This window comes from Panthera pardus, unplaced genomic scaffold (assembly GCF_024362965.1).
Source record: "Panthera pardus isolate Hobbes unplaced genomic scaffold, ASM2436296v1 HiC_scaffold_6, whole genome shotgun sequence".
Lineage (NCBI taxonomy): Eukaryota > Metazoa > Chordata > Mammalia > Carnivora > Felidae > Panthera > Panthera pardus.
In genome coordinates this window covers 105406579-105432380 of record NW_026526991.1, presented here as the reverse complement: position 1 = coordinate 105432380, position 25802 = coordinate 105406579, and the positions used below count along the sequence as shown (strand labels likewise).

General features: G+C 52.2%; 2 protein-coding genes across 11 annotated transcripts in view; one reads left to right on the top strand and one right to left on the bottom strand.

Moving 5' to 3' along the window:
• The window catches only part of CACNA2D4 (calcium voltage-gated channel auxiliary subunit alpha2delta 4), a 113164-nt gene that overhangs the window by 69593 nt on the left and 17769 nt on the right, over positions 1–25802 (top strand). The gene's annotated exons all lie outside the window — the stretch shown is intronic.
• LRTM2 (leucine rich repeats and transmembrane domains 2) lies at positions 2869–12421 on the bottom strand. 2 transcript variants are annotated; one of them, XM_019464975.2, is made up of 5 exons: positions 12211–12421; positions 11615–11752; positions 8410–9000; positions 4966–5443; positions 2869–3925 (listed from the first exon to the last, which is right to left on the bottom strand). In XM_019464975.2, exons 2-4 carry the CDS (start codon positions 11679–11681, stop codon positions 4989–4991), a joined length of 1113 nt encoding a protein of 370 aa, XP_019320520.1. In that variant the 5' UTR covers positions 11682–11752; positions 12211–12421; the 3' UTR covers positions 2869–3925; positions 4966–4988. The 2 variants fall into 2 exon arrangements, with proteins under 2 accessions (XP_019320520.1, XP_019320522.1); XM_019464977.2 differs by having other exon boundaries at positions 5030–5443.

The following is a 25802-nucleotide window of genomic DNA, read 5'->3' as shown; positions in this document are numbered from 1 at the left end:
ATATGTGCCAGGCACCTCGGAAACTGCTTCCTGGGTGCATCTCATTCAGCCCTCAGGGTGATCCAATGAAGCCGATACTTTTGGCTCCATTTTACAGATAAAGAAACTGAGACATAGAAAAAATATTTGCCCAAAGTCACCTAGCTAATAATTAATGAAGCTAGAATTTGAACTCAGGTTGCCTCTCTTTAAGCCCCAGCTTCCTACCCCATGTTGCCATTTGCCACAAATGTGATAAGAGTACCCAATGACCCTCCCACACCGCCCTGACTTGGTAGTTTCTTGGTATCTAAAAGAGTCCTTTGCATGGGTGCCTCCTTGCCTGAGTGCCGTCAGGCCTGTGTGGTGAAGCCCTCAGCTTCGGTTATAAATCCTCGCTTCGGTTTCCATGTCTCAGAGCCAGCTGTGTTCTGCAAAGCTGTGCAATCCAGTGGGCAGTCAAGCATCAGCCACCACAGGTCCTGTCCTGCCTCACCAGGGGCCTGGAGCCATGTGAAAGGGCTCCAGCAGCTAGAGCAGGCAGGGGCAGGCAGGGGTGGTGCGCCTTGTCCCTCAAAGCTGGATTCAGGGCAAAAGAGGTGGGAGGAGCCGGCTAGGGTCTGGCAGAGATTGTCCAAGCCTGTCTTACTGCCTGAGGAAACATCAGCACCACTGCTGGCCTTCAGGATGTACCGCTACAGCATTTGGAAGGGGCCATCTCAGCCACCTTTTTAAACTCAGGCCACAGTGTGCTAACTGCAGACCCATTTCTAGGCCAAAACTGGACCTGAACTTGTCTCCCTAAAGACTATTCTGTGGTCCCAGCTGAAATCTGTGCCTGTCCTGCTCCCTGTGATATGGACCTTCTAGCTCCTGCTAGACTTGAGAGTCTAGAAACCAGAGGGGACAGGGGTCAGGCTGCCGGCTGCATTCTCCTGCACTCTCCAATCATTTGGTATCATTTTTAACTCAGAGCTGAATCAGAGCCTCCAGGGGTTGCCATAGAAACCGTGTCCTGGTGCCTCCGGTTTAACTCACTGCAGACAATGGCTCTGACGCTCTGGGGTGCATGGATGTGATAGGAAAAGAGTGAGGCACTGGAGACCTTATACTTCAACTTTTTGGGGAGTGTCTCCTTTTGCAATTTCCCCTCCATGGCAAATGGCTCAACCTCCCTGATACTGGGGCCAGAGGAGGCCAATAGTTGAAAGCAGAGTAGGCAGCTTATTTGCTACCCTGACAGTTTCATCCCTTGGAAATAAGTGGCACCATGTGCATGTGAGCTCCAGGACCAGGTGAGCAAGGTGGCTGCCAGGCGGGCTGCATGTGTGATTTTGGACACTGAGTGAGCAAAGGGAGAAGGTAGGAGACAGGTACTCAGACCAGCTACAGGGACCGGCTACATGCCAAATGTATGCATAATGACATGGGTTCACACAGAAGGGCAGATGAATAAAGAGGGATCATTTTGATTTTAAGCAGGTGGTTTATCAACGGTTTATGCAGAAGTTCTAGGAATCTTTTTGATCAGGATCCAGTTTCAATTTCCCATGCCCTCCAGACCTACTTGGAGAATATTGCCCAGCATAACGATGGTGGCACCATAAATTGCAAGTGTGTTTCTCTAGCACGTGTCCTGTAGCACACACATGCCCCTGCCTAGAGGCCTTTAGCGATGAGCCTGCTGTCTGGAGCCGCACGAGGGCTCCTCCACTTACTCTGCCTACATGCAAATAGGCCTAGCCATCAGACCTGTGTGTGTACATGCACAGCAGTGACGTGCATGACACACCTATGCATTCCCCAGGCCTGTGCCAGGCTGCTGAGGGACCTTGGCCTCTGCTTCTGCAGCAGGGCTTGGGGAGTACTGTCTCTTGGGTCTGATACACCTGTTAGGCTTCAGGAGGCAGCACCCCACAATTATCACTGCCTCTGAAAAGCAAACAGCCCGGCTCTGCTGGGAGTCCAGCTGAATGCCAGGAGGGGGCCTGGATGGCTCACTTCTCCCTAGGGCTTGCTCCTGGCTCGCTGGGATATCATCCAAAGGAAAGCTCCTAGGAAGGAGAAAATTCTGTCTTGGTCTCTGATGACTAATGAACCATAGAGCCCAGGCCCAATTAGCCAGAGGCCGGTCCAGGCCTGGAGATGAGTCACTCCAGCTTGGGATGGATGAACAACCCCAGAGATCTGGCCCTCTGGCTCATCTCCCCTCCCGGTCTCCCAGCCCCAGCCTCCAGTTTATAATTCTGGTCCCGTCCCACCACTGAACCTGCTCAATCCTGTGGAAGATCATATTTGTAAGCTCAGAGTGTCATCTGCCTGTACCTAAAGTCAGTCTTGAAGGTGCAAGAGGATAATAGTTTAAAAGGGATTCCTCTTTCACGTTAGCAACACCCCCAATCTCACCAAAGCTGATAAAACCTAACCAATAGCTCTTGGAGAGCCATGCCCCCGCCTCCCATCACATAGTGGTGTCCTCTGGGCAAATGCATGCCTTCCTACCACATCCACTCATCTGTCCTTGACTGTCACAGTGGATGAGCACACAAAGGGCTCGGAGCAGTGACAGGTCTCCAGCTGACCTTCACTGCCCAGTGCTACATGGAGACCCAACCTGAGGCTCACGTACCCATACTGTGAGGCCAGCACATGGGTGACTTGTCACACTCGGCTACAGAACCCATTCTAACCCAGGACTCAGCCCTCCACATCTCTCCTGGCAGTGCCCCAAGGCATTCCCTCAGGCAGGAGTTTCCTGTCTGTCTTATGGAGGTCTGGACACTGGGGTGACATCCTGAAGCAATTTTTGCAGCTGCCTGGGGAGGTCAGGGGACAGGAAGCCACTCTCCCAGCACCTACATGCCCTCCCCACCCAAGGAAACCAGGAGGTACGTAGGAAAATACAGTCTTTATTGTTCTTCTGAAACAACAAACCAGAAATATAATTTTGCCTTTAAAAATCTTCTGTCTCTGGCTGAAGGTACCACCATTGACAACACCCACCCCTCCCTCTCTTTCCCTTAGAAAATGCCTAGATCTGGTATTAGCTGGAAAGAAGGAAGACTGTGCCCCCAGCCTCAGGAGACATGTTTAGCAGCCTGCTAAGCAGCATTCCCTGCCTTCCCCCACAACCCCCTTCACCTACCATGGTCCTCTATGAGATGGAAGGATCGAGGGGTGCAAGGCAAGGTGGACCTGCCCTGTCCTTCCCTGTTCCTCTTCAGACCCTTGACCTCAGTGTTCCAGTGGCCTCTTCCCAGGCCACCACCAAGACTCCTGTCTTGGAGCCAGAAACCAGCCTGATGCCTCCCGACCCTCCAAAAGCCTTGGAAAACTTGTGTCCAGCAGAGGGAGACCTAGTACTCATCTGAGATCAGACTTGCAGGAGGGCACAGACCTACAAGAGGGGACTAGTGACCCCCAAACCCCATACAGCCATCTTATCACCTGCCACCCCTTTTGTGTAGGATACTAGTAACAAACAGGCCCCCTGGCCCAAGCTCTTGTTTGGAGCCCAGTCCAGGTGCAATTAAAACCTCCAGAAAGCCAGACTGGGCACATAAAACCCTGGGAAAGGGACCCCACAACTGAGGCCTCTGAGCAGAATGTGACAGCCCTCTCTCTGCCCCTGGGGTCTGCTTGGAATATGCTGGCAGGCAGTGAGCTTTGGTGAGGGCCACCTGCTTTCCCAAGATGCCACCAATCATGACCCAGTCCCTGTCCCAAGGTCCCAGGCCTGGAGCTGCTTAAGATGGAGGGGTGAGGGGTACAGAGCAATGGTTCTTGGGCTGCAGGCTATAGGAGTGGAACTGGTGGGTGTCCCCATGGGGCCTGGCAGTGATGATGTCCTTAGCGCTGAAGAAATGCCCAGTGGTGTATGTGCCTGGGCTCCCGGGAGGCTGCCATCCACACATGCTGTAGCTTCAAGGCCTCTGGGCCGGTGTCCCTGGAAAACCCAGCAGGAGAGGTGTGAGAGGGTTACCATGGTGACAGGCAGTCTCATCCAGCAGCACCACTTTGGCCCACTTCAGAGGATCTCAAAGGAAGCCTTGTGTTGTCAGTGTGTGCTTCTCCCCCTGTTGACTTGAGAAGATTGCGGTGAGCAAGCAAAAGGTTCTGTGGCCTGAGGGCTAGAGACCCAAGGGGGAAACATGTCTCTACTGCCCAAGTTCTCATGACCTGTGTCCATGTGATTCTGTGTGTGTATGTGTGTGTGTGTGTGTGTGTGTGTGTGTGTGTGAGAGAGAGAGAGAGAGAGAGAGAAAGAGGGAGAGACAGACAGACAGACAAGACAGAGACCAAGAAAGAGAGATTTCCAATAGATATAATTGCGCTGGTGATGCTGAGTGTGTGTGAGAGTGGATAAGTGAATCCAGGAGCAATGCAGTCGGTGTGGCCTATAGCAGATAGAGAGACCTAATGGCTTCAGCAGAGGGGGTGTGTTATAATCATGTTTCTTAGAGCTGGGTCCAGATGCCATGGCTGGTGTGATTGTACATTAGTACTAGCAGTTGAAAGCTGGACCCAACTCCGACACTAAGGGCAGCTGAAAATATATTCCTGGCTTAGAAGAGGGTCACAGAAGTTGACCCTTGGCCCCCCTATCACTTCCTCCCCACCCCTAATGCAGATGAGGTGCTATGAGCAGGAGGTAGGGAGAGTCACCCAGTCTACAGCCAGGGCAGGAAGGGCAACAGGGGAACACTGAGTCCAGAAGCCTCCACTTGCACACATATCCTTTCTTCCCTATGGCCAGAAGCTTAGGGAGATCCCCCAGGTGTTCCAGAGACTTGGTGGCTCAGAAAGGAGCATGAGCAGGAGCCTTTAGCACAAGGGTGGCTTCCGCAGAGACTTGGAAGTTCATGGAGACAGCCGCACTGTGGCTTGTTTGCTGGAGGGATGGGGAGGAGAGGGGGGGGCTATGGTGGAGGGAAGGGCAAGCCCTTACTGAAGCAATCCCCAGCGTGCTCTCCCAGCCCTTCCTACCTAGGCCAAGTGGGGCTGGGCTCTCATGCCACAGAAGAGATCTGCTTCTGGTCTTCATGCTCACCCTCCGGGTCCCCCATTAGGGGCTGCCTCTTCTTGAGCTCCCGGTGGTACTTGGCCATAAGGGAGGCATAGATGCAGCCATAGGCAGCAGCCACCACCATCATGATGCAGACAATGCCACAGACAACCCCCGCGATGATCACCGTGCCGATGGCCCGCCTCACGCTCACCGGCCGATACCTCTGCTTCTGGGGGCAAGCAGTGCTGGGCTCAGGCTCAGGCTCAGCCCCTGGCTTGGGTTTAGCAGGTTCAGGGCTTGCCTTGGTACAGGGTGGCCCAGGAATATCCAGCCCAGCTGAGCTATTCTCATCCTCCAGCTGGGAGCAGTAGTTGAACATCTCCATGGGTACCACACGCATGTCCTTCCCCCTCAGCTCCTTAGGTAGGGTGCAGGCAAGCTGGTCCAGGCGCCCCCCTGCATCCAGGGAGAAAAAAAGGAGGAGATGACGAGACATGCAGAACCTGGACTCCCTTTCCCCATCTCCAGAAAGCCCAGAAGGTCTAGTTTCTATCAGGAATGCAGTCAGTCCTGAAATCACATCAATAGGAGAGGAAGAGAGAAGAAAAACTAGCATTTATTAAGCCAAGGATCATGATAGGTGAGGTACATATATCATGTCATTTCATCTACACAGAAGCCATATGAAATGGATATTGCCATTATTCCCATTTTAGAGCAGCACACAACCATTTCAGTCAAGCCTGCTCCCTCCAGTGTCAAACTGATGCACAAGAGTAAGGCAATGCTTATATATGGAGGTGCTCAGGGAAGAGTTGACAATGCAAAGATAGAGCCAAGAGCCCTGCCCAGGCTATAATTCTTCTCTTCTCCTTGCCCCTGAATCTGCCCGTTCACTATCTGTAAACCCAGGGCACTGTTCTCCACAGTATCTAATTACTCCAGAGCTCCTCCCTCTCACAAACAGGACAAGTTAAAGCCACTGTCACAGTGACCACGCTTCCATGCAGAACCTTTTGGTTGCCCAAGACCACCTATTTGGAGAAAAAAGGTCAGGTGATAATGTTTTCCTTTTCCTTTTTAAGAGCAACTATAACCCATTAGCACCCCAACCACAGCATCTCTGAGTGAAGCAGCATCTTGAAAGGAAATCCTGAAAACCCATAAGGGCAAAGGAGAGGGGGCCAGTGCTAATGAGGGGGTGTGGGCAGCAATAGGTGCATGGGCTAATCACAACAATAGTGACAGCCACACAATGGTGAAGTCATGAGGGCATGTAGATGAAGAACATGGGTGGGGTAAGAGAGAAAGTAGCTGAGGAGAATCCCCTAGGATGTCAAAGTCAGATTTTGGCATTCTATCCACTTCCAGGCAAGGGACACCACCCCCCCTTCTAAATGGCTCCTGCTAAATGTGCTCCTGCCAGTCCATCACTCCCAGGTCCATCTCCCAGCACAGCTGCTGCAAGCCTCCTCATACAACAGATATGCTTCTCCTGGGATGCTGATGAAAACACCCTGGGATTTTTTTTTTAAAGAAATGCAAGGTTGAAAACAACTGTACTATTGAAATTTCCAAAAATATATATTCCCATTCCATGCCCTTTTGTGCTGAGAATTTAGTTCCTGATGACTATATGAAAGGACAAGGACATTCCCTCGGGATAACACATGGGTCTGAAGACACCTGGTCTCTAGTTCCCCTATGCCACTGACTGCCTGGGTGACCTATGGCAGGTCTTACATCCAGCGAAATGTGTCCAAGAGCCACCTTTGTACAGGCAGGAACTGGGTGCTGAGATGGGGACAACCTCACCTTCCTGCTCTAAGACCTGAGGTTGAATCATCTTGCACAAATTATTTAATTTAATTGCATTTGAGTCTTGTTTTCTTGGCCATAAAATAAGAACATCTAACTCACTTAACTGCTATAGGGATTAAACAGATAATGTACATGAAAAAATATTTGTAAACTGGAAGCTATATTAATTATTATTTCCCAACTCACAAAAATGGGAGAAATTATCATAGTGACTAACATTTTATGGCACTTTACAGTTTGTAAAATTTTTTAATTAACTAACACATGAGAATATCACCCAAATAATTGAGATGGTGGCTGGATATGAAACAAAAGGAGTAAGACTGAGGAAAAGCATTAAAACTCTTCATATTGATTCACTCATTCAGCAAATATTCATGGAGCGTCTACTTTGTGCTGGGCACAAATTATGTCTTATTAAGTCCATTTGCTATTATGGATATTACTAACAAATGAACAAATAAGTGAATAGGTTTCATGGAGGATTTACTTTATGCTAAGTACTTGTCAAGACACTTTTTGTGCATTACTATTTAATCCTCACAATGATTCTATGAGATAGGTGTTATTTGCCCCATTTTACAGATGAGAACACTACCACAAAGAGGTTTCTCAGGATCCCACAGCTAGTAAGTGAGTGACAGGGCCACACATCAAACCCAGATCTGGCACTTTTAACCATTATGCTCACTTCTTTGCCCTCCTTTTCCATTCCATTTTATAGTCATTCTAGAACTTTCCCAGGTTAACAAAAAGGGGAAGGGAAAAGAGTAAAACTAAAGATAGGTGGGGGCACCTGGGTGGCCCAGTCAGTTGAGCATCTGATTTCTGCTCAGGTCATGATCTCGCAGTTTGTGAGTTTGAGCCCCGCATTGGGTTCTGTGCTGACTGCTCAGAGTCTGGAGCCTGCTTCAGATTCTGTGTCTCCTTCTCCCACTGGCCCCTCCCCCACTTGCACTCTCTCTCTCTCTCTCTCTCTCTCTCTCTCTCAGAGATAAATAAACATTAAAAAAACCTAAAGACAGTTGGCTTATTAAAAGCTTTGAATATAAAACTTCTTGAGACAGAGAGTTGAGATCATCATCAAAGTGAAAATTTGGTTTTATCTGTGGATTTAAATTACATTCCACCCTCCTGAAACTGTAGATATTTAAGAAGGTATTGTATTATTCAGAAGAGCAAGGGTGTTTTTTCTTCCTCCTATCATGCCGGGGAAGCCTAGAGGCATACCTGGTGGGATGCAGAGAAAAATTATACTGAGTCTTTAAGTTGCCTCATGAAACCTACAGAAGTGAGATCAAGTTACAGTGAGTCAGTCTAAAAGAAAAAGAACAGGAAGGAGGCTGGGAGCTGGGAGGGGTGCACAGGGAAGAAAGCGGATCAGTAGAACAGGAGGGAAAGCAGCACTGGCCTCTCAGCCCTGCTGATGATTTGGAACCGAGGCTGAGACTCTTCCAGCCAGCCCTGCTAGTAGAGAGGTAGGACCACCCCCTTCTCCCTGGACCTCAGCCCTGAGTCAGCGCTCAGCCTCCAGGAAGTGTGTTGGGCCAGGGGGTGACCCTCCCAATTCCTCACACCCAGGCAGGACTAGCTGTGCTTACCTCGGTAGGAAAACCACTCCATCCAGTGCTTGAAATCACGTAGGTTACAGTCGCATTCCCAGGGATTGTCCCCAACCTGCAGCAGCTGCAGGCTTGCGAGGGGTTCAAACGTCAGCCGGTCCAGGTTCTGCAGACGGTTGGAGCGAAGTGATAGGGAGCGCAGAGCCGGGAGTCCATCGAAAAGGCCAGGGGGCAGCTGGGCCAGGCCGTTGATGGACAGGTCCAGGTGGCGAAGCAGGGGCGAGTGCTGCAGCAGGTCCCTGTCCAGGGTCCTGATGCTGTTATTGCGCAGCTGCAGCTCTGTAAGATTCGTCAGGTCCCGGAAAATGGAACGGGGCAGCTGGTCCAGGAAGTTGTTGGATAGGTCCAGCCGCTGCAGGCTGGACAGATTGGCGAATGCCCAGCTAGGCAGGGCACTCAGCTTATTGTTCAAGAGTAAGAGGGTTCGGGTGGCAGCGGGCAAGTCCGGGGGCACCATGGTGAGGCCTAAGCCACTGCAGTCCACCTCCAGGCTGCGGCTGTCACACTTACAGGAGAAGGGGCAGGCGGGGAGGGCCTCCACAGCATACAGGGTGATCCAGCAGGTGATCCCTGGAGGGGAAGAGAACAAAGAGGTGGAAAGAAAGCAACAGGCTGGGGGTTATCACCTCCTGCTTCTATGCCCTCCTTTCTAATTTGTATCATAATGGCCTCTTGACTTTATCTGTTTTGGCCCAAGCCACAGTCAATACACAAACCTTTACTGACCACATAAAAAGATAATTAACAAACCCAAAACAGGTCTATATTATTGGACATCACACAGTGTCAGTAGGGCTTCTTGCCTCCCAGCATATCTGGCAAAGGAATCCCTTTAGTGGAGTACAGTCCTGCAGAATGGCAGACCTGAGTCCAGAAGACAAGCAATGTTGTTCCACAAAAATGTCCCAGCTTGCAGGGCCTCCCATGGTTGATCTTCTTGGGAGTTTGGGCCCCACTGACACCATAGATGTTGACAAAATAAAGGATCTAGTAGTCAAAGAAGCCTCCTCCCTTGTTCCTCTCCCAGTGTCACAGAGAAGGATTCTCTTTCCAAAAGAAAATGGCCACACTACTGCTTCCTTCTCCTCTGTACCCCACCCCAACTTGGAGCTGCACTAGGCTAAGACATGCCATGCATGGAAGCATGAAGACCAGAAGCTTGAACCCATCTTCAGTCCCACTCCAGAGACCACTGTGAAAATGATGAGGATAAGATGCACAATTCCACTTCCATGCTGAGGAAGACTTGGGCACAAGCCACTTCACACCATAGGTCCAGAAGTTTTCTATTTATTCTCATTCTAAAACCAGCCATGAACTTAGGCTGGGTTCCTGTTCCTAAGGGCTGCAGAATGGACCCATTAACAGCATTCCATTTGTGGTCCCATGTTTTGCCCAGGACCCCTCTGAGTAAGCTCAGAGCCTAGTCTGGGGAAGGGCTGGGAGGTGGGGGAGGGGCCTAAAAGAACAATCACAACAGAGCAGTTCATCCTATTGCCCAGCAGCCCTTTTTCAGAGTGACTGCAAAAGTTAAGTGTCTTCCTGAGTATCAGAGAAGCTTGCTCACTGTGAAAGAGTTTTCTCTTTCTCATCCCTGGGATGAGCTCAAAATAGTTCAACTTCACTAAGTCAGCACCCGGTCTGGCAAATTACTGGCCCCATCTTGGATGTGGGATTCATGCAGATCTGACAGCACGTGGGAGGCTGTAGAGGGCCAGGGGTGGGAGTGCCCTTTTGTGCTCTCTCTCTTCCGTTCATGGCATGTCTTAGGCTAGTGCAGCTCCAGGTGTGGGGGTGCAGAAGGGAAGGAAGAAGTAGTGTGGCCATTTTCTTTTGGAAAGAGAAGCCCAGAGGAAAGACCCTAGCCAGGGAAGTGGCAGAGAAGTTCAGACCCAGTTCGTGGCCCAGGTGGCCCCACCCAGACAGGCAGCAGCCACCCTGACTTGAGTGCCTGAATGAATCTGTGTCTGGTAGATGTCCGACTGTCTGGTGTCCTCAAGAACAGAGCTTGAAGGAACAGTAGGGGACTGTCCCCCCCTCCATACACACACACACACACACACACATACCTGCAGGGTCACTGACAGCTGAGAAGCAGACTGCAAGGCTGACACCTGAGCCTCTTCATTCTCAGGGGGAAATGAGCACAGTCATGGCCATGGGAGCCAACTGGTGACCCTCCCTGGCCACATGTGGACACCTGCTGCTACCTGTCACCCTCTTACCCCTCTGAGCCCATCTGCTGCCAGGTCAGCCTGCCCCACACTACCCCCACTATGCCATTTGAAAATCAACATTCTTCAGACTTTACTTTCCACAAGAAAAAATTCAATCCATCCAGCTTCCCTCTCAGAAGGATCAACATAACCAGAAGCCATTATTCTCCCCACCCCTGAGAAATTCAGGGTGACATAAAAGCTATGGTGACAAGAAAACATAATCCTGTATTGCAAGATGTTGAATGATTCCAGAATGAGGTTGAAAGGGGATCTGAGCAGCTCGGGGATCAGCCATTCTCACATGATGAATAATTCAGGCTGCTTATGTAGTGGGGCAACCACATCACAGGACTGACCTTATGAGGGGAGAAGTCAGGCAGAATAATGTCCTTTAGGACTATGTCTTACCTCTTAACCACACAGCCTTGGGCAAACCGGTCCTTACAGACCTCGGCCCTCTCCCTCATGTGACGAGAATTCTCAGGACTTCTTTCAACCTGACAACTTAAAGCCTTTCTTATGGGAAATGGAGGCCTCAGTCTCCTCAGAAGGAGGGGTGGGACCCAACCTGTAAGGTCCTTCCAACACCACGACCCAGGAGCTCTCTAGCTCCCTCCATTTCAGAACTGGGAAGTCTGAGGCAGAAGAGAAGTCTCCAGGCTCACCCAGCCAATGGAAGACAAGAGGGAGACTCGCCATTAGAACAAAAGGACTCTCCTAAACCGGACTTCTGGACACAGGAACAGACTCACCTAGGAAAACAGGTCCACCCATCATGGCCTCCAGCTCCCAATTTAACCACTAAAGCTCTCAGCGTCAACTCTTCCTTTGACTGCCACAGATGCCAGTAGCATGGGCAAGATTTTAGAGGGCAACCTCTGGCCCCCAGAGCCCCCTGCAGCCTGGCATGCATCCCTGCACGCCAGGCTAGCCCCTGCTGCTTGCCCCCACCCCATGGTACTCACAGTAAATCTGCCTCCACAGCACGGCAAGCCCGGTCCTTTGCTCGGGGCCACTGCCCCGGGCCAGCATGGTGAACGCCACAGCTCTCAAGGCCCTGAACCTCTGGGGAGAGAGGAGCCTCTCGGTGTGTGCTGTCAGTCCTGAGAGAGAGAAAGAGAGTGGTGAGCAGGCACTCGAGGCCCCATTCCAGCCCAGGGGTTAGGGAGAGGGCCAGGTGTCTCTTTACACTCCTTGTCGTCCCCTCTCCTGTTCTTCTCAGCTCAGCTATGGTTCCCTGGGGGGTGGGGGTGGGGTGGGTACGAGGGGCAGAGAAACCAGGAATCCTTCCACTTCCCTGGGCGACTGGGGAGGCAAGGAGGGCAAGCTCCGGCCTTTGGCATAGCACTGGGCTCTGTGTGTGGGACTCTCCTGCATCGTCTCCCCTGTCTCTCTTGTTGTCTCTCTGGTGTGTTGATCTCTAAAATGTTTTGGAAACATTTTATGGTCTCCTTTGTGGGCTTTCCCCCATGTCACAGATGGGGAAATTGAGGGATCTGTCTACCAGGTAAGCAGAGTGAGGCCATAGTGACACTGTTGCCAGGCCCGGCGCTGCTCTTACCATGGCCCCCGAGGAGGCAGAGTCTGCTGCTGAGTCAGGTGTGCAGCCTGGGCCTCGCTCTTGCTGCCGGATGGCCTCCTGCTTCCCCTCCACCTTTGCCTGAGAGGTGAGGTGCAGTGCTCTGTCTTCCGCCCGCTGGGCTATAATAAGACTCATCAGCTCAGGGAGTTCATGCTGCAGCAGCTGTCTATGCAGGAGACAGGGGCAGGAAGGAGAAGAGGAGATTTTGGAGCACAGGAAGGGCTAGGAGAAGGCAGGTTTCTCTCGCAGATGATGAAAGAGGGGTACTCACCCTGTCTAGGGTCTCAGGACCTGCCCTGCCCCAACCCTATGGCTAATAAGAGGGACACGGGCCCTCCTCTGGTCCTCATTTCCTTCCAGATATGGCTAAGGCCCTTAGACAGAGGCCAGAGCCTCCACTCTCCCAGCCCCAGCAGAGGAATGGGAGAGGAGACTGGTGGGCTGCCCTGCAGCAGGCTGGGACAAGGTGGGGAAGGGGACAGGGGAAGGGAAGACCCTGCCCACAGCCCAGCCCCTCCGGCTCCCAAAGGGCACCGTCCTCTCAGCCCACTGCTTCTGGCTGGCTCCTCTGGTTTCCTGCTGCAGCCTTCCCTCTCCTCGCCCCCCTCCCCTGCCCCCATCCCCCGGAGCCAGGGGCAGAGTTAAGCAGGCAGCTGAGGAGGTGGAATGGGCTGCTGGGAAGCTAATGCGTTCAGCTCTGAAGTCTCTGCACCCAGTGAAGCGGGTTTCCCTCAGGCATTTCAGGTCCTGCTGCAGCTCCTGGTGTCTCTCACTGCCTCCCCAGCTCCCACTCTTGAATCCAGCTGCCTCTGGTGACAAAACCCACATAAAACACAGCGACCCCTGCGAGAACTTCAGCTGTACTACCAGCAAGAGCAGCCTGGTGTGTGGGGGTCTTGGCTTTGCCTTCCCCCCACCCCTCCACCGGGGAGAGCTCCAGGTTGTACAGGCCTCCCAGAAGCTGGCAGAGACAGCCACAACAACTGGTCCCTGACATGGGGCGTGGGGAACAGCCAGGTTCCCCACACTGCCTCTTGGCTGAGGTGTGAAGAAGCCTAGAGCAGCTCAGGTATCTTCTTCAGCTGTTCTCTCAGGGCCAGGCCCCCATAGGCTCCTAGTTCAGAAGCCCAGGCAGGCAGGACTCCTAGTTTCCTTCTGGTCCACCACTCCCTAGCTGTGCAACCTTAAACAAACCCGTACACTCTCTGAGCTCCAATTATCTTATCTCTAAAAGTGGTGATCGTAATACCTCATGGGCGGAATCTCTGTGTGGATCCATTTAATTAAGGGAGGAGAGTTAGCATTTACTATATTTAGTACACATTACCTTAGGAGAGAATTCAGGCGAATGTGCCCAGCTTGGACTTGAGCCCATGATAGATGTGAGGAAACACCAGTTCCCTTCTTCTGTGGGTAGGGGACAGCAGCTTGCAACAGCTCTAGGTAATGTCTCCTTCCTGGTCCCACCAACCTCACGCATGTGTTTACTTCTCTATTCCTGAGCAGATGGGCCATCACATGATGCTCATGGCCAGACACCCCACACACACAGGCTTCACAGACTTCCATCGCAGATGACAGTGTCCACCCTCTCTGTGTCCCTCAGGCCCTCACCCTCAGAACGATCTGTTTCTCCAGCAAGAACCCTCACATCCAGAGCTCACAGCACCCACACAATATTAGGCAGATTGGTGGCCATCCAAGGCACAGAGATGAGGACCAACTTGCTCAGGGTCACACGCTAGATCAGAGATAGGTCATGGGCTTCTGAGCCTGGCTGCTCATCCACTCCCTGGCAACTGTGGGGTCTTAAGGGAAGACACATATGTGTGCACAGGGCAGGGTGCACATAGGCTCCCAGACACGTGTGTGGAGCTTCCAACATAGCACCTGGTGCAAACACACACCCACAGAGAGCTATGCAGTTAAGCACGTGCTCACACACACACACGCACACGTGCGTGCACACACACATGCCCTGCCAGCAGCCCTCCAGCCCTCCTCTTCAGATGCCAACAGTCAGCACAGTGAGATGCCTGGCAGGTCCCAGAAGCCCCCAGTGGACAGATGTACAGGGGCACCTCCAGCCTAGAAGGGAGGTCTAAGGAAAACCCTGAAGGGCAACCTCTACCCCAAGACTTTTTCTATACCCAGAACCACAAGGGTACTGGAGACCCAATCCAGGCCTCCGCTCTGCTCTTTCCAGCTTTCTTCAAGGAGACAGGTGGCAGAGAATCCCTCTCACCCAAGCCCAGGCCCTATGTCCACATGAACCTCCTCCCCTCTTTCAAGCAGGTTCTCCTTTTCCACCCCACTTACCCCTCCCTGACCTCAGTGTCACCCCCATGGTGAGCCGAGGAGTTGACCAGCAAGCACCCGTCAGTGGAGACAGTGGCCTGGAGCAGGTCCTGATGCCCCATCCCGACTTAGACAATGTCACCTGTACAAGGCAAGTCAGGCAAGTTGCCACAATGCAGACCCATAGGCATCATCTTTCGAGGTGGTAGGGCACTGTTGACCCCAGTATCTCTGGAGATATGTGATGAAAACAAAATCCCCCAGGCCCATGGGTGGGGGATGGGGGCTTCACCTGTGCTCCCTAGGGAGCTGGCCCTGCCTCCATGGGCACCATGGAAGTGACCTTTAGGGAGATTTGGGGCTAGAACCCAGCACTTCCTGGCTCCTTGGCCCTTTGCCCACAAGCACACCTCCAACCAAAGAACCCCTTCCTACCCCCAGAAGTATCTAGCCTCATCAGGAAAGGGGGTGACCTACATTAGGAGAGCAGCTGCTGCAGCAGGCACTGGCCGGCTGCTGGAATAAATTTACACTGTCTGAGAGGGAAGTCCCACCCAGGATGGAGAATGAGGGACAGAAGAGAGCAGGGAGGTCCTGCCAGAAAGATCTATCTCCAAGTCCTACAGCTTCCTGGCTCTGGATGCCAGACCTGCTCCTAATCATCATGGGACTCACTGTCCCAGTCCCAGAGACAGAGACATCAGAGAGAGGGGCTGGGCCCCAGCAGGAAACCCCTGCCTCCTTTGCCAGCCTGTGCTGAGAGAACCAGGATTGGAGGATGGGGCCAAGGAGCTACAAGCAATCAGACGGAGAACCCCTGAGAACCCTTTGCTACTCGGCATGGTCCATGGGCCTCACCTAGGCATTTCTTAGATGTGGAATCTCAGGCCCCACCCTGGTCCAAATGAATTAGAATCTGAATTTTAACAAGATCCCAAGTTTGAGAAGCACAAGACGAGATTGCTTCTCCCCCAGCAGGCCCCGGCACCTCCCAGGAGGCCATGCCAGTCAGTCTCTGGAAGCCAGGCCCCATCTCGGAAGCGTCAGTGACCTGGCTGAGTGGGGAGGATACTGACACTGGCACCCCCTTCAAAAAGCCTCTGTATGGGAAGAAGCGATGACCATAGCCACAAACGTCTGTGTATAGTGTCCTTAGTCCTCATAACAACTCTCTGAGGTTGGTATTACTATTAACACCATTTTTGCAGATGGGGGAAACTAAGGCAAAGGAAATTAAGTAATTTGCCTCTGGATAGGCCCTGGAAGAATGAATACAGCTTTGGGTTCAAGCAGTCTGGTGACAAAGCTTCTAACTCAGCTGCCTTTATAGGCTTCTCGGGCTGTTCTGTTCCTGGTCTGTTTACACACGGAGGTTCTGGGTATAAGAAGGAAAAGGCAGAAAAGGGAGACGCAACCTTTCACTTATACAGTACTTCACAGTTTACACAGCATTCCCTCACCCACTGTCTCACTGGATCTGAGGAGGCAGAGGTTCTGATGCCCCTCCTCCTGATGAAGAAACAGGGTCTGTGAGGTCCTGGACTCAGACACAAGCCCAGTCTCCCCCTCCCAGCCCCTCCTTCCAGTAGCATCATAGATGTAGGGAGAAGCCCCAGGTGGCCAAGATCTTAGGAAAGGAAGGGAAGGGGGCTTTCTAGAAACCTTCCGGCAGAAGGTTGGGTGTTGAGGTGAGGAGGGTAGGCTGGGAGCTCCAGGGAAGCCAGGGGTGGAGGGTAGTGATAGAATGAGAGGCAGCAATAAGAGCAGAAGGTTCCACGTGCTCCTGCTGAGCTGAGTGGGTGCAGCATCCCCTGGAGACTGGGAGTGGGGGCTGCTTCCCGGGTGGGGCACCTCACCTCAGCCCCCTGGGCGAGGAGCAGCCAGCCAGAGCCCCCAAATCCGAGTGCTCAGGTTAGGTCGGTGCAGAGCCATGGCCTTTCTGTGCTTCTGCCCCTTCAATTCCTCCTACAGACAGAGTTAATCCTCCAAGTGGAGCTGCCTCAGACCCCAGCTAGAAATCTCCAGCACACCCACCAGCAGCCTGGTGTCCACACCCTTCTCCTGATGCCTCTGTCACGTCCATCTCCCTAAGTCAAGTGTCCAAACCATGCAACCGCTTAATGCCTATTGTACCTCAACCCAGGGTTCCTGACTCCTGGGACATCATGCTGTCCCTGCCATTCACCTCCACTGGTATCTCTCCCTTTGGTCAAGTATCCCTAGTTGAGGACAAGGCTTCTGCACGCCCTCAGCATCCAAGACTCACAGGACTTACAAGCAGAAAGGGACTTCGTAGTCGCCTGTGCACCCACTTCACTCTGCAGAAAGGTGAAGGTCACAGGCGGGTGAGAGGCACCAAGAGGGTGAGAGGCACCTGCACCGCAGGGCGGCCTGAGCTGAGCCCTGTTTGGTGGGGACTGTGCAGGGCTGGGCTCTGCACCTGCTGCCTCCAGTCTGGCCATCTGGGCCCTTCCAAGAGACATTCTCAGTCTCTTCCTGCCTGTCACCCCCATAACATACACTGCCCAGGCAGCACGGAAGCAGGTTTTTTTTAATCTCTCTATCTGTACTTGGAACAGGCAAACCTTCCTGGTTCATTTCAAAATGCATACCCCATTCTCACCCCCAGCTTCCTGCATCCTGGTTTCCTTGTTGAATATTCCTGATCCCAAACAGATCCTCTGCTAATCAGAACAGAAACGCCCCCTGAGTCGTTCCTCACCAGAGCCCCTCTCCGTTGTGAACAAACTAAGCATGTTCATTGAGGTCATGGATCTGGGTTCAGGCCATGGCCTTGGGTCCATCGAGGTCATGGATCTGGGCTCAGGCCATGGCCTTGGGTTGGGGCGGTTGGGGGTGGGGAGGGGGACAGAAGAGGCTTGATCTGGGTAGAAGGAGGGAGAACCCGAGAAGAGAGACTGCCTCTGCTCCAAGTCCTTCCTCCCCAGACACCCCAACATTACATAAAAGCCCTCCCCTGCCTCCTCCCCATGATACCCATTCCACCAAAAACAGCCCAGTAGGGCCCCTTGGTTTTAGTGCCTAGGAAATGGGAATAAGGTTTGCTTATCTGGGCCCCAGACACAGCTTCCAGCCAAACCCCAAAGAAACCAGATCGGTTGCTTAAGAAACCTCCCTCCTTCTCCTGCCACCCCCAGGCTGGCTTTCCTGGGCTCCCTCTTTTGGCAGTGCCCGAGACTGAGACTGTGGCAGCGGGGAGGTGGGGTGGGAAGAGCAGGAAGCTGCTTCGGGTTTCCCTCCTGCTGGACTTCCCCCGCCCCCTCCACGTGCTCAGCCTCCCCTCCCCTCCCCCAGCCTATGTAGTTATCTAAGCTGAGTGTCAATCTGAGTCATGCCAAGGCAATGCCCAATGCGCCCTGACAGCCAGGTGCCACCCTCACCATCACCCCCAGAAACTCTGAAAAGCTTAGCTCAAGGAAAAGACAAAGCAGTCACTGGAACTGAGCTGGGTGGTCTGGACTCCTGGTCAGACTACCCTCTCTGCATTGTCAAAATGGGCCTCGGGGCTGCTGAGAGCAGCTTTCCTGATACAACTCAGGGTGTCCATGCCCCACTGGGTTGGGAAACCAGGTAGGAATGGCTTGGCCATATACCACCCGCTCCCCCTAAGCTGAGTCCACAATTCCCACCATGGCATAAGGCTTCTGAACCCATTTATGGATAGAGGACCTGGTGTGTAGCTGGGGGACACCCCGAGCGAATTCTCACAAGCCTGGATCCACCCCCTGCCCCTGGGACCCTGGAGGGCTGGGAGCAAGGCCTCAGGCTGGCCAAGGAAGAGCTGCAAGGCTTTTCTCCATCGTCCACTCCCAGCCACGCCCCCACCAGGGAGGCTTCCCCCACAGCCGCGTGGACCCATGTCCATGTAGGGAAGAGCTCCACTGCACCCTGTACAAGGACAGCTTCCTGAAGGCCGACAATCCCGTGCTGAGGGCATCCTGCAGAGAGGCTGCCCCAGGTCTATTCCCAGACCTCAAACAGCATAGTCCTCCAGCCTGCCATCCCCCCCCCCCCCCACCAAGCTGTCCTCTGTACCAGCCCTGTCACCAGCATCCCTTTCCATAGCACCCAAGCTCCTCAGGCTGTGTGCGCGAGCCGGGCAGGCAGACGGCACAGGGCTCTCGGCTGGCACTCCCCGTGCTGCAGGGATTGGTTTCTCTGCCCCCCAGGGCCTGTCATCTGGCACTGGCACTGCCCTCCTGTCCCCTCCCCTTCCCCAGCTGCCCCCTCCCCAGCAGAATCCCAGCTCACCTCCCCAATGTTGTGATGTCAGAGTACCCCTGGGTCCTGTATCTTTGGGTCACCCAGATGTCCGGTACTGAGCACTTCCCCAACCCCAGCCATCGCTCCCAGGCAGCAGGCAACAGCCACTGTCTGTGCAGGGCCAGGAGACCCAGCAAAGATGGGCCCTGTTCCCTGTGACCCAGCCACCCTGCAGCCCCACCGGCCCTTCATTCCTTCTCTCCAGAGGACAGCACTCACCTTTCTTCACCCTGACTGCAAGCTCCTTAAATCAAGTAGCTCTTAGCCGTCCAGCGAGCCCCTCCTGGGATTCCTGGAGAAATCCAGACAGCACTGCCCAGCGGAGCGCTGGGGGCACTGAGTCTCCAGTCGCCCAGCCGGCCGGGAGCAGGGACCTGGCACGCAGCGCACAGCACGGGGAAGAAGGAATGCCTGCCGCAGCTGCCAGGGGGACGGGGCTGCTGGGTCAATAGCAAATTGAGAAGGAAAGAGGGAGGGACAGAGGGAGACCGATAGGAAAGGGGAAGAAAGGGAGAGGAGGAGAGCGCGCGCGTGTGCGCGCGAGCGAAGAGACGGAGCAATGGAGTGACAGCTGGGGGTACATCTGTGATGACAGCGACAGTAGCACACACAGGCGCGCACGCACAGGCGCACACACACCGGAGGCGCTTGCGGCCAGAGGGCAGCGCTCACCCTTGAAATGCTCACATTTCGGTGGAAAAAAGCACCTATGGATTAACCGCTTCCAACTCGAAAGGAGGAAAGCTGTTGAAAGCCCTTGTACCCTGTACCTCCATCTTCCTTCCCCAATGTCCTCCAAGCTCTCCCTGCCCCGACCGCCGCCCCCCTCTCCTGTCTCTCCCCTTCCCTTTGGAGAAAGAGGGCCAGGACCCAGAGGGCAGAGAGGCCCCTAGGAGGCTGGGTCTGTCTCCCGTTCAGAGATCTGCAGGGCAGTATCTTCCATCCTGCCTGTGGAAAAGGAAAAACTAAACCCTTTTCCCGGTCAAAGGGTGATTTATTCCAGAGAGGGTCATTGGAGGGGTGCACAGGACAGCCCATATGCCTGGCAGTCCTCCAGAAAGGGGCCCTGAGCCACACAGAGCTAGTGTCATGGTCGCACATAGATCACTGAGCTTCAGTGACCCCAGACCAGGGCTATTTAAGGAAGTAAAATGCCAGGGCTGACAGGCTGGGAGCTAAGGGGACTGGAGCTGGTTGACAGGTTGTCTGTAGTGCCCTGGGGTGAGCCCTGGAGGAACCAGGGGTAAATGCAGCCCCGCCCCATCTGACTTGGCTTCTTTAGGCTCCTTGTTCTTATCTAGATGAGGTAGGCTTGCAGAAGGGAAGAGACTGGTATTCAAGAACTCAAGAGGCCTGGTTGCTAACCAATCAGGACAAAGAAGTTGAGGAAATTGATATTCCAAGAGATGGCAAGTGTCTGATCCAAAGGCAAAAGACACCAGCAACTAAGCCAGAGGAGGAGTCCCAGCCTGGGGCACAGACCCCTAAGTGACCCTTCCTTGCATCTCTTAAAATCTGCCTGACAAGCAGATGGCATGGCATGTTGATAATATATGTCAGGGGTATCCCGGTGTCCCTCTTCCATTTTACCTGTGTTCCTTGGGGGATTCACCATCAGGACTGGGGCAGGGGTGGGGGTCAGGTTGAGAAACCCCCAAGATGCCTCTGACAGATGCTCCTGCACCATCTTTTTTGTCTGCCCTGCTGCACAACACAGCAGCAGAGCCTCAGACCACTGTTCCAGGAGGAAAGAGGGCATCTTCTACCTGGGAATTCACCTACACAGAGGTCAAGTGCATCCTATCCTTCAGGCTAACTGCACCCACTTACCTCTAAACAGATCTTGGCTCTCCCAGCTCCTTCCCTGAGTCTGAAACACCCTCCGTCCCCATGGGTAGCCTCCCCCTTCTTAAAAGCTCAGCCAGAAAGTCACCACCTTTACCAAGTTTCCCTGTCCGGTCCACAGACTTGACCTTCTCCAATCTATGGCCTTTCTTTGGGGCACCCTTGCGGTTCATATCACAGAAAATGTACAGCAGCTTTCTGTGGGATGGCTTATCTTCTTTCGTGTACTATGAGCTGTACCAGAAAATGGACTCTGCCTCTCCCACACCCCAGTACATTCTTGTCAGCTGAATCAGGGCTAGAAGGGAAGAAAGAGCCCAAGCCTAGGCATCAAGAGACCCAGAGTCTAGACTCTGCTGCTCATTAACTAGCTATTAGCTAGTTAATGAACCTGACAGCCCTGGGCCTTATTTTCCTGCTCTATAGAATGAGGAGGGAGAATGATTGAGATCTTGGGTCTCCCTTCTGTTACTGGCACTCTATGACCTTGAGCATCTGCTGGAAAACCAGCCTGTAGGGTAAAAGATGGGCCCCTCCTAATCTCACAGCTCTTGATCAGTTAAACGCTCTCCAGGCTGAGTTATCAAGGCAGAAAGGGGGGGAAGGACAAAGTAGCTATGAGAGCTAGGGGGTAAAGTGTGGAGGTGCTGGGAGAATGGCTCCCAACAGGGATCATTTCTGTGTGTGTGTGTGTGTGTGTGTGTGTGCACAGCTGCTTTGTTTTGCCATCTGTAATGACAAAGCAGCACTGAGGTGACAGCCAGGACCCCGAGCAGATAGGTACATCTTGATAAGCCATCTGCTGCCTGTGGCCTTATTGAGGCTTTTTGTTAGGTTGTCTGACAGTCAAGGGAATGTTAAAGAAAAGCTGCTTCGGAGGAAGGCACAAGATCATTGTGGAGGAGAGATCCTTGTGCAGAAGCAGGGGAGAGAGGAAAGGCAGGAGGAGGCCAGGGGAGGGAGAAGAACAGGCACGGCTAGGGGCAGGAGGAAGGAGCATCATTTCTCTGCTTCTGTCAGGTTGTAGTGGGACCTGGGGTCCAACGTCTGTCTCTGAAACAAGGACCAATCACGCACAGAAAAGAGGGGGTCTCTTAATAACCCACTGGGGGTGGCAGCCCAGAGAGGCCAGTGCTGCACATTCCCATGGCCCCTTTGCTTGGATTTCTCTTCACCACTAGTTCTGTGCCTGCCTGCAAACATAATACCATGAAGTATTATCTCCTGCACACAGCAGGCTTATAGGAGACACTAGGAGGGGGGTGACCCCCTGGTGCTCCCCTGAGATGGGGGTCCAGTGAGGTTCTGACAATAGCCGACCACCTGAGCAAGCAGAACAGGGACCCAAGGGCCACCTTGGCAGGTTTCCCAGGAGAGAAGCCTGGACTCTCGCAGTGTCTGGGGTGGAAAAGTACAGTTTGGGTTATAAGGCAGGAATTGAACAGGATTTGAAATGATGAACAGCAGAACAGACGATTTGCTGTTGAAGATGCTCCCGTGATCCTCACTACCTCCCCCACTCTATACCAGCCCCTGCTGTCAGAATCTAGCAGATCCTACCATGAGGAAGCTCTTTTTGTCTCCCCTAAAGTCCCTGTTTCTTAGTGGGCTCCCTCTTAGGCCTTCAGGGGAATCAGAGCACAGCTAAACCTCTAGGGTCTCAAGTCCAGATCTGTAAGAGGCCAGGATCCATATGGGAGGAAGGAGCTCAGCTCAGTCCTAAGCCCTAAAGGTAAGGGATGAGATGGCAAGATCTTGTAGAATTTGCTTCCCAGTCAAGTGGCTGACTCAATGGAATTCACAAATATTTACTTAGTTCAAAAAATAGTTATGGTGGGGAGCCTGGGTGGCTCAGTCAGTTAAGCATCTGACTCTTGGTTTCAGCTCAGGTCATGATCTCATGGTTTATGAGTTCGAGCCCTGCGTCGGGCTCTGCACTGACAGTGCAGAGCCTGCTTGGGATTCTCTCTCTGTCCCTCTCACTCTGCCCCTCCCCTGCTCTCTCTCTCTCTCTCAAGAATAAATAAAATTTTTAAAAACTTAAAAAAATGTTTATGGACGGGCGCCTGGGTGGCTCAGTTGGTTAGGCTTCCTACTTTGGCTCAGGTCATGATCTTGTGGTTCTGTAATTTGAGCCCCGCATTGGGCTCTGTGCTGACAGCTTGGAGCCTGGAGTCTGCTTTGGATTCTGTGTCTCCCTCTTTCTCTGCCCCTCCCCGGCTTGTGTTCTCTCTCTCTCTCTCTCTCCCTCTCAAAAATAAAACCTTAAAAAAAATTTTTTTAATGTTTATGGAGCCCCACAGTATGTTAAGTATTATACTAGGTGCAGGGATCAGAACTCACTCCCTCTTCCCTACTTTTAGCCCCCATGCTAATAAGGTGAGGCAGGCAATAAATAGGAATAAAATAAATCTGTTGCTAAGAAACTAAAATGATGAAATAGAGAGTGGAGGGTGAAGGAGTGGTCTGCTCTGTCTGGAGAGGTCAGAGAAAGCCTCTCTAGGAGGCAATGTTTGGGCTGAGATCTGATGATGAGAAGGAGCCAGCCATGTAAAGTTCTAGGGGAAGAGCATTCCAGGAAGGAAGCACAGCTTTGATGCACAGCCATTTAAGGGAGAAGATGATTCAGGTTGAAATCAGAGAGAATGGCAGGGCAGGCTCCTGTGGGGCTTTGAGGCCATATTACAGAGGAGTTTAGATTTTGTTCCAAAAACAGTGGAAAGGCATTGGAAGGTTTTAAGCAAGGGAGTGACATGACTTGATCTTCAGAAAGATCATTGCTATGGCTATTGGGGAACGGAGGGCAGAGAGGCAGGGAGACTGCTTAGGGATCTAGCACATTAATCCAAGTGAGGGATGTTGGTCTGGCCCAGGGTGGTAGCAGCAGAGTAGACAGACTTACAGTGTTTTGGAATAAGGGCTGCCGAACTTGGATGGAAGAAGGGAACATGAGAACAATTAAGTGGAATATGCCCCAAATGGAAAAGTCTCAAGGAAGGTCACATTTGGGGGAGGAAAAGCCAGAGTTCAGTTGTGAACATGTGAAGTTTGAAATGTTTCTTGGTGACCCAAGTGGAGATGTAGGCAGTTGGAATGTCCTCAGTTCTGCAAAGGACACCCAGATGCAAAGGACCTGGAGCTCACCTTAGAAGAGCTTCTGGTCCAGTTGTGAGACGGAACCTAGGGGAGAGACAATCTGCTTGGTTCCCCACTCCTCCCATTTCTAGCCAAGAGCCTCAAAAACCTGTTTCATTAGGGAAAAACTAACTCCCACCTTCTCAAGCCTCTCTATGTTAGAATCACAGAATTCCTTCTGGCTCTGGAATGTCATGATTCCATGAGAATTGGCTCTGAGCAGGCAGGTAGAAAGTCAGGGTCTTCCTCTAGGAATCATCTGAAATCTCTTTGACTATGGAAGCCAAGGACAAGGGTCAGTGGCCCAAAGATCTGATCATTCTAAGCATTAGTGTGACTCCTCTCTGACAATTTTTTTTTTAATTTTTTTTAACGTTTATTTATTTTTGAGACAGAGAGAGACAGAGCATGAATGGAGGAGGGTCAGAGAGAGGGAGACACAGAATCTGAAACAGGCTCCAGGCTCTGAGCTGTCAGCACAGAGCCCAACGCGGGGCTCGAACTCACGGACCGCGAGATCATGACCTGAGCCGAAGTCGGCCGCTTAACCGACTGAGCCACCCAGGCGCCCCCTCTCTGACAATTTTTAGAAAGTTTCTTCCTTCACTCAGCTTTCTTTTGTTGGTGAAAGAAATGGTCTAAAATGAATATCATGGGTGGTCTTAAAAGGAAGAAAGGGAGAGAGAGTAAGAAGTCACCTGCAAGTTTAGAGGGAAACAGGGAAGGGAGGATAGGGTGTGGTCACCAGCACTGGACTCTCCAGCACAAGCCTCATGTGTTGATCATGTGCTGTGTCAGTGCATCTCTCGTCTTTGTCATGACCAAGAAGTGGGTGTGCCTGCGCCCTTCCCACCCCTCCTCTTAGTCATCAGACCTTGCAGCCCAAAGAAGTGCACAAAGAACTCAAATGTTCCCATATCACAGAACCTGTTCCAGAAGGCTAGCCAAAGTTCCAGACACAGAAGTACCATGAGACTCCAAAGGAGGGGAGGGGCTTCTCGGGGCCTTGGTTTCATCATCTGTAAATTCATGTATCTAGAATTGCATTGTCCAGTATGGTGGCCATCAGCCACATGTAGCTATTTAAATTTAATTAAAATTACATTAAAAATCTAAAATTCAGGCCCTCAGTCATACCAGCCACATTTCAAGGGCTCAATAGCCACATGTGTCTAGTGGCTACTGTATGAAACAGTGCAGGTCTAGAACAGAAAGTTCAATCAGATAGTATTGCTTTACAACAGTGGTTCCCAAAATATGGTCTCTGGGCCAGTAGCATCAACATCATCTAGAAACACTTTAGAATTACAAATTCTCAGGCCTCACCCCAGACATACTAAATGAGAGACTCTAGGGACAGGGGAAAACCTTCCAGATGATTCTAATGCATGCCAAAGTTTGAGAACCAAGGCTCTAGTGTAAAATAATATTCTCCTCCATTATCTGTTTGAGCTTCAACAATCTTATACTCATTCTGCCTTCCTAGGGCGAGTATAATCATGGCTCATTTTGTAACTGAAGAAACAAATCCAAAGATCACAGCCTTGGCAAACCCAGGGCCAGAACTCTGGCCCCTTGACCCTTCCTTGTCTCATTTTTTTTTTCATAATATTTGTCTAGGATCATTCCATATTGAAAAAACAAAAAAATACAATTCTGTATCTCTGTACCATTCTAGAACTCCAGCCCATTTAGAAGAGCCTGTTGCTGAGTTTTGGCAAGTCAGAATGGTCACAATGGAAGATCTCTCCAATGAGTGGTCATTGGCGTGCCTAGAATGTCTCATGAATATAGTATAACAGTCAGGAGCTCAGATCCACGCCCACTGTGCTGATGAGGGGACCGCAGCCTCAGGTGGGAGAGTGCTTGACTAGAGAACAGTTAAGAGCCTTAGGAACAGACCCAGCTGAGTCCCGGTTCTGCCTTTAGGGGCTGGGTGACTTAGGCAAGCACATCACCTCTGCAAGCCTCCATTTCCTCAGCTGTGAAGTCTGAATAAGAATAGAACT

Coding starts and splice junctions, on each gene's coding strand:
- LRTM2 (XM_019464975.2), bottom strand. CDS start 11,681: ATGCTGGCCCGGGGCAGTGGCCCCGAGCAAAGGACCGGGCTTGCCGTG. Junction 9,001..11,614: donor GCTGTGGAGGCAGATTTACT/GTGAGTACCATG, acceptor CTTCCCCTCCAG/GGATCACCTGCTGGATCACC. Junction 5,444..8,409: donor GGAGTGGTTTTCCTACCGAG/GTAAGCACAGCT, acceptor CCCTGGATGCAG/GGGGGCGCCTGGACCAGCTT.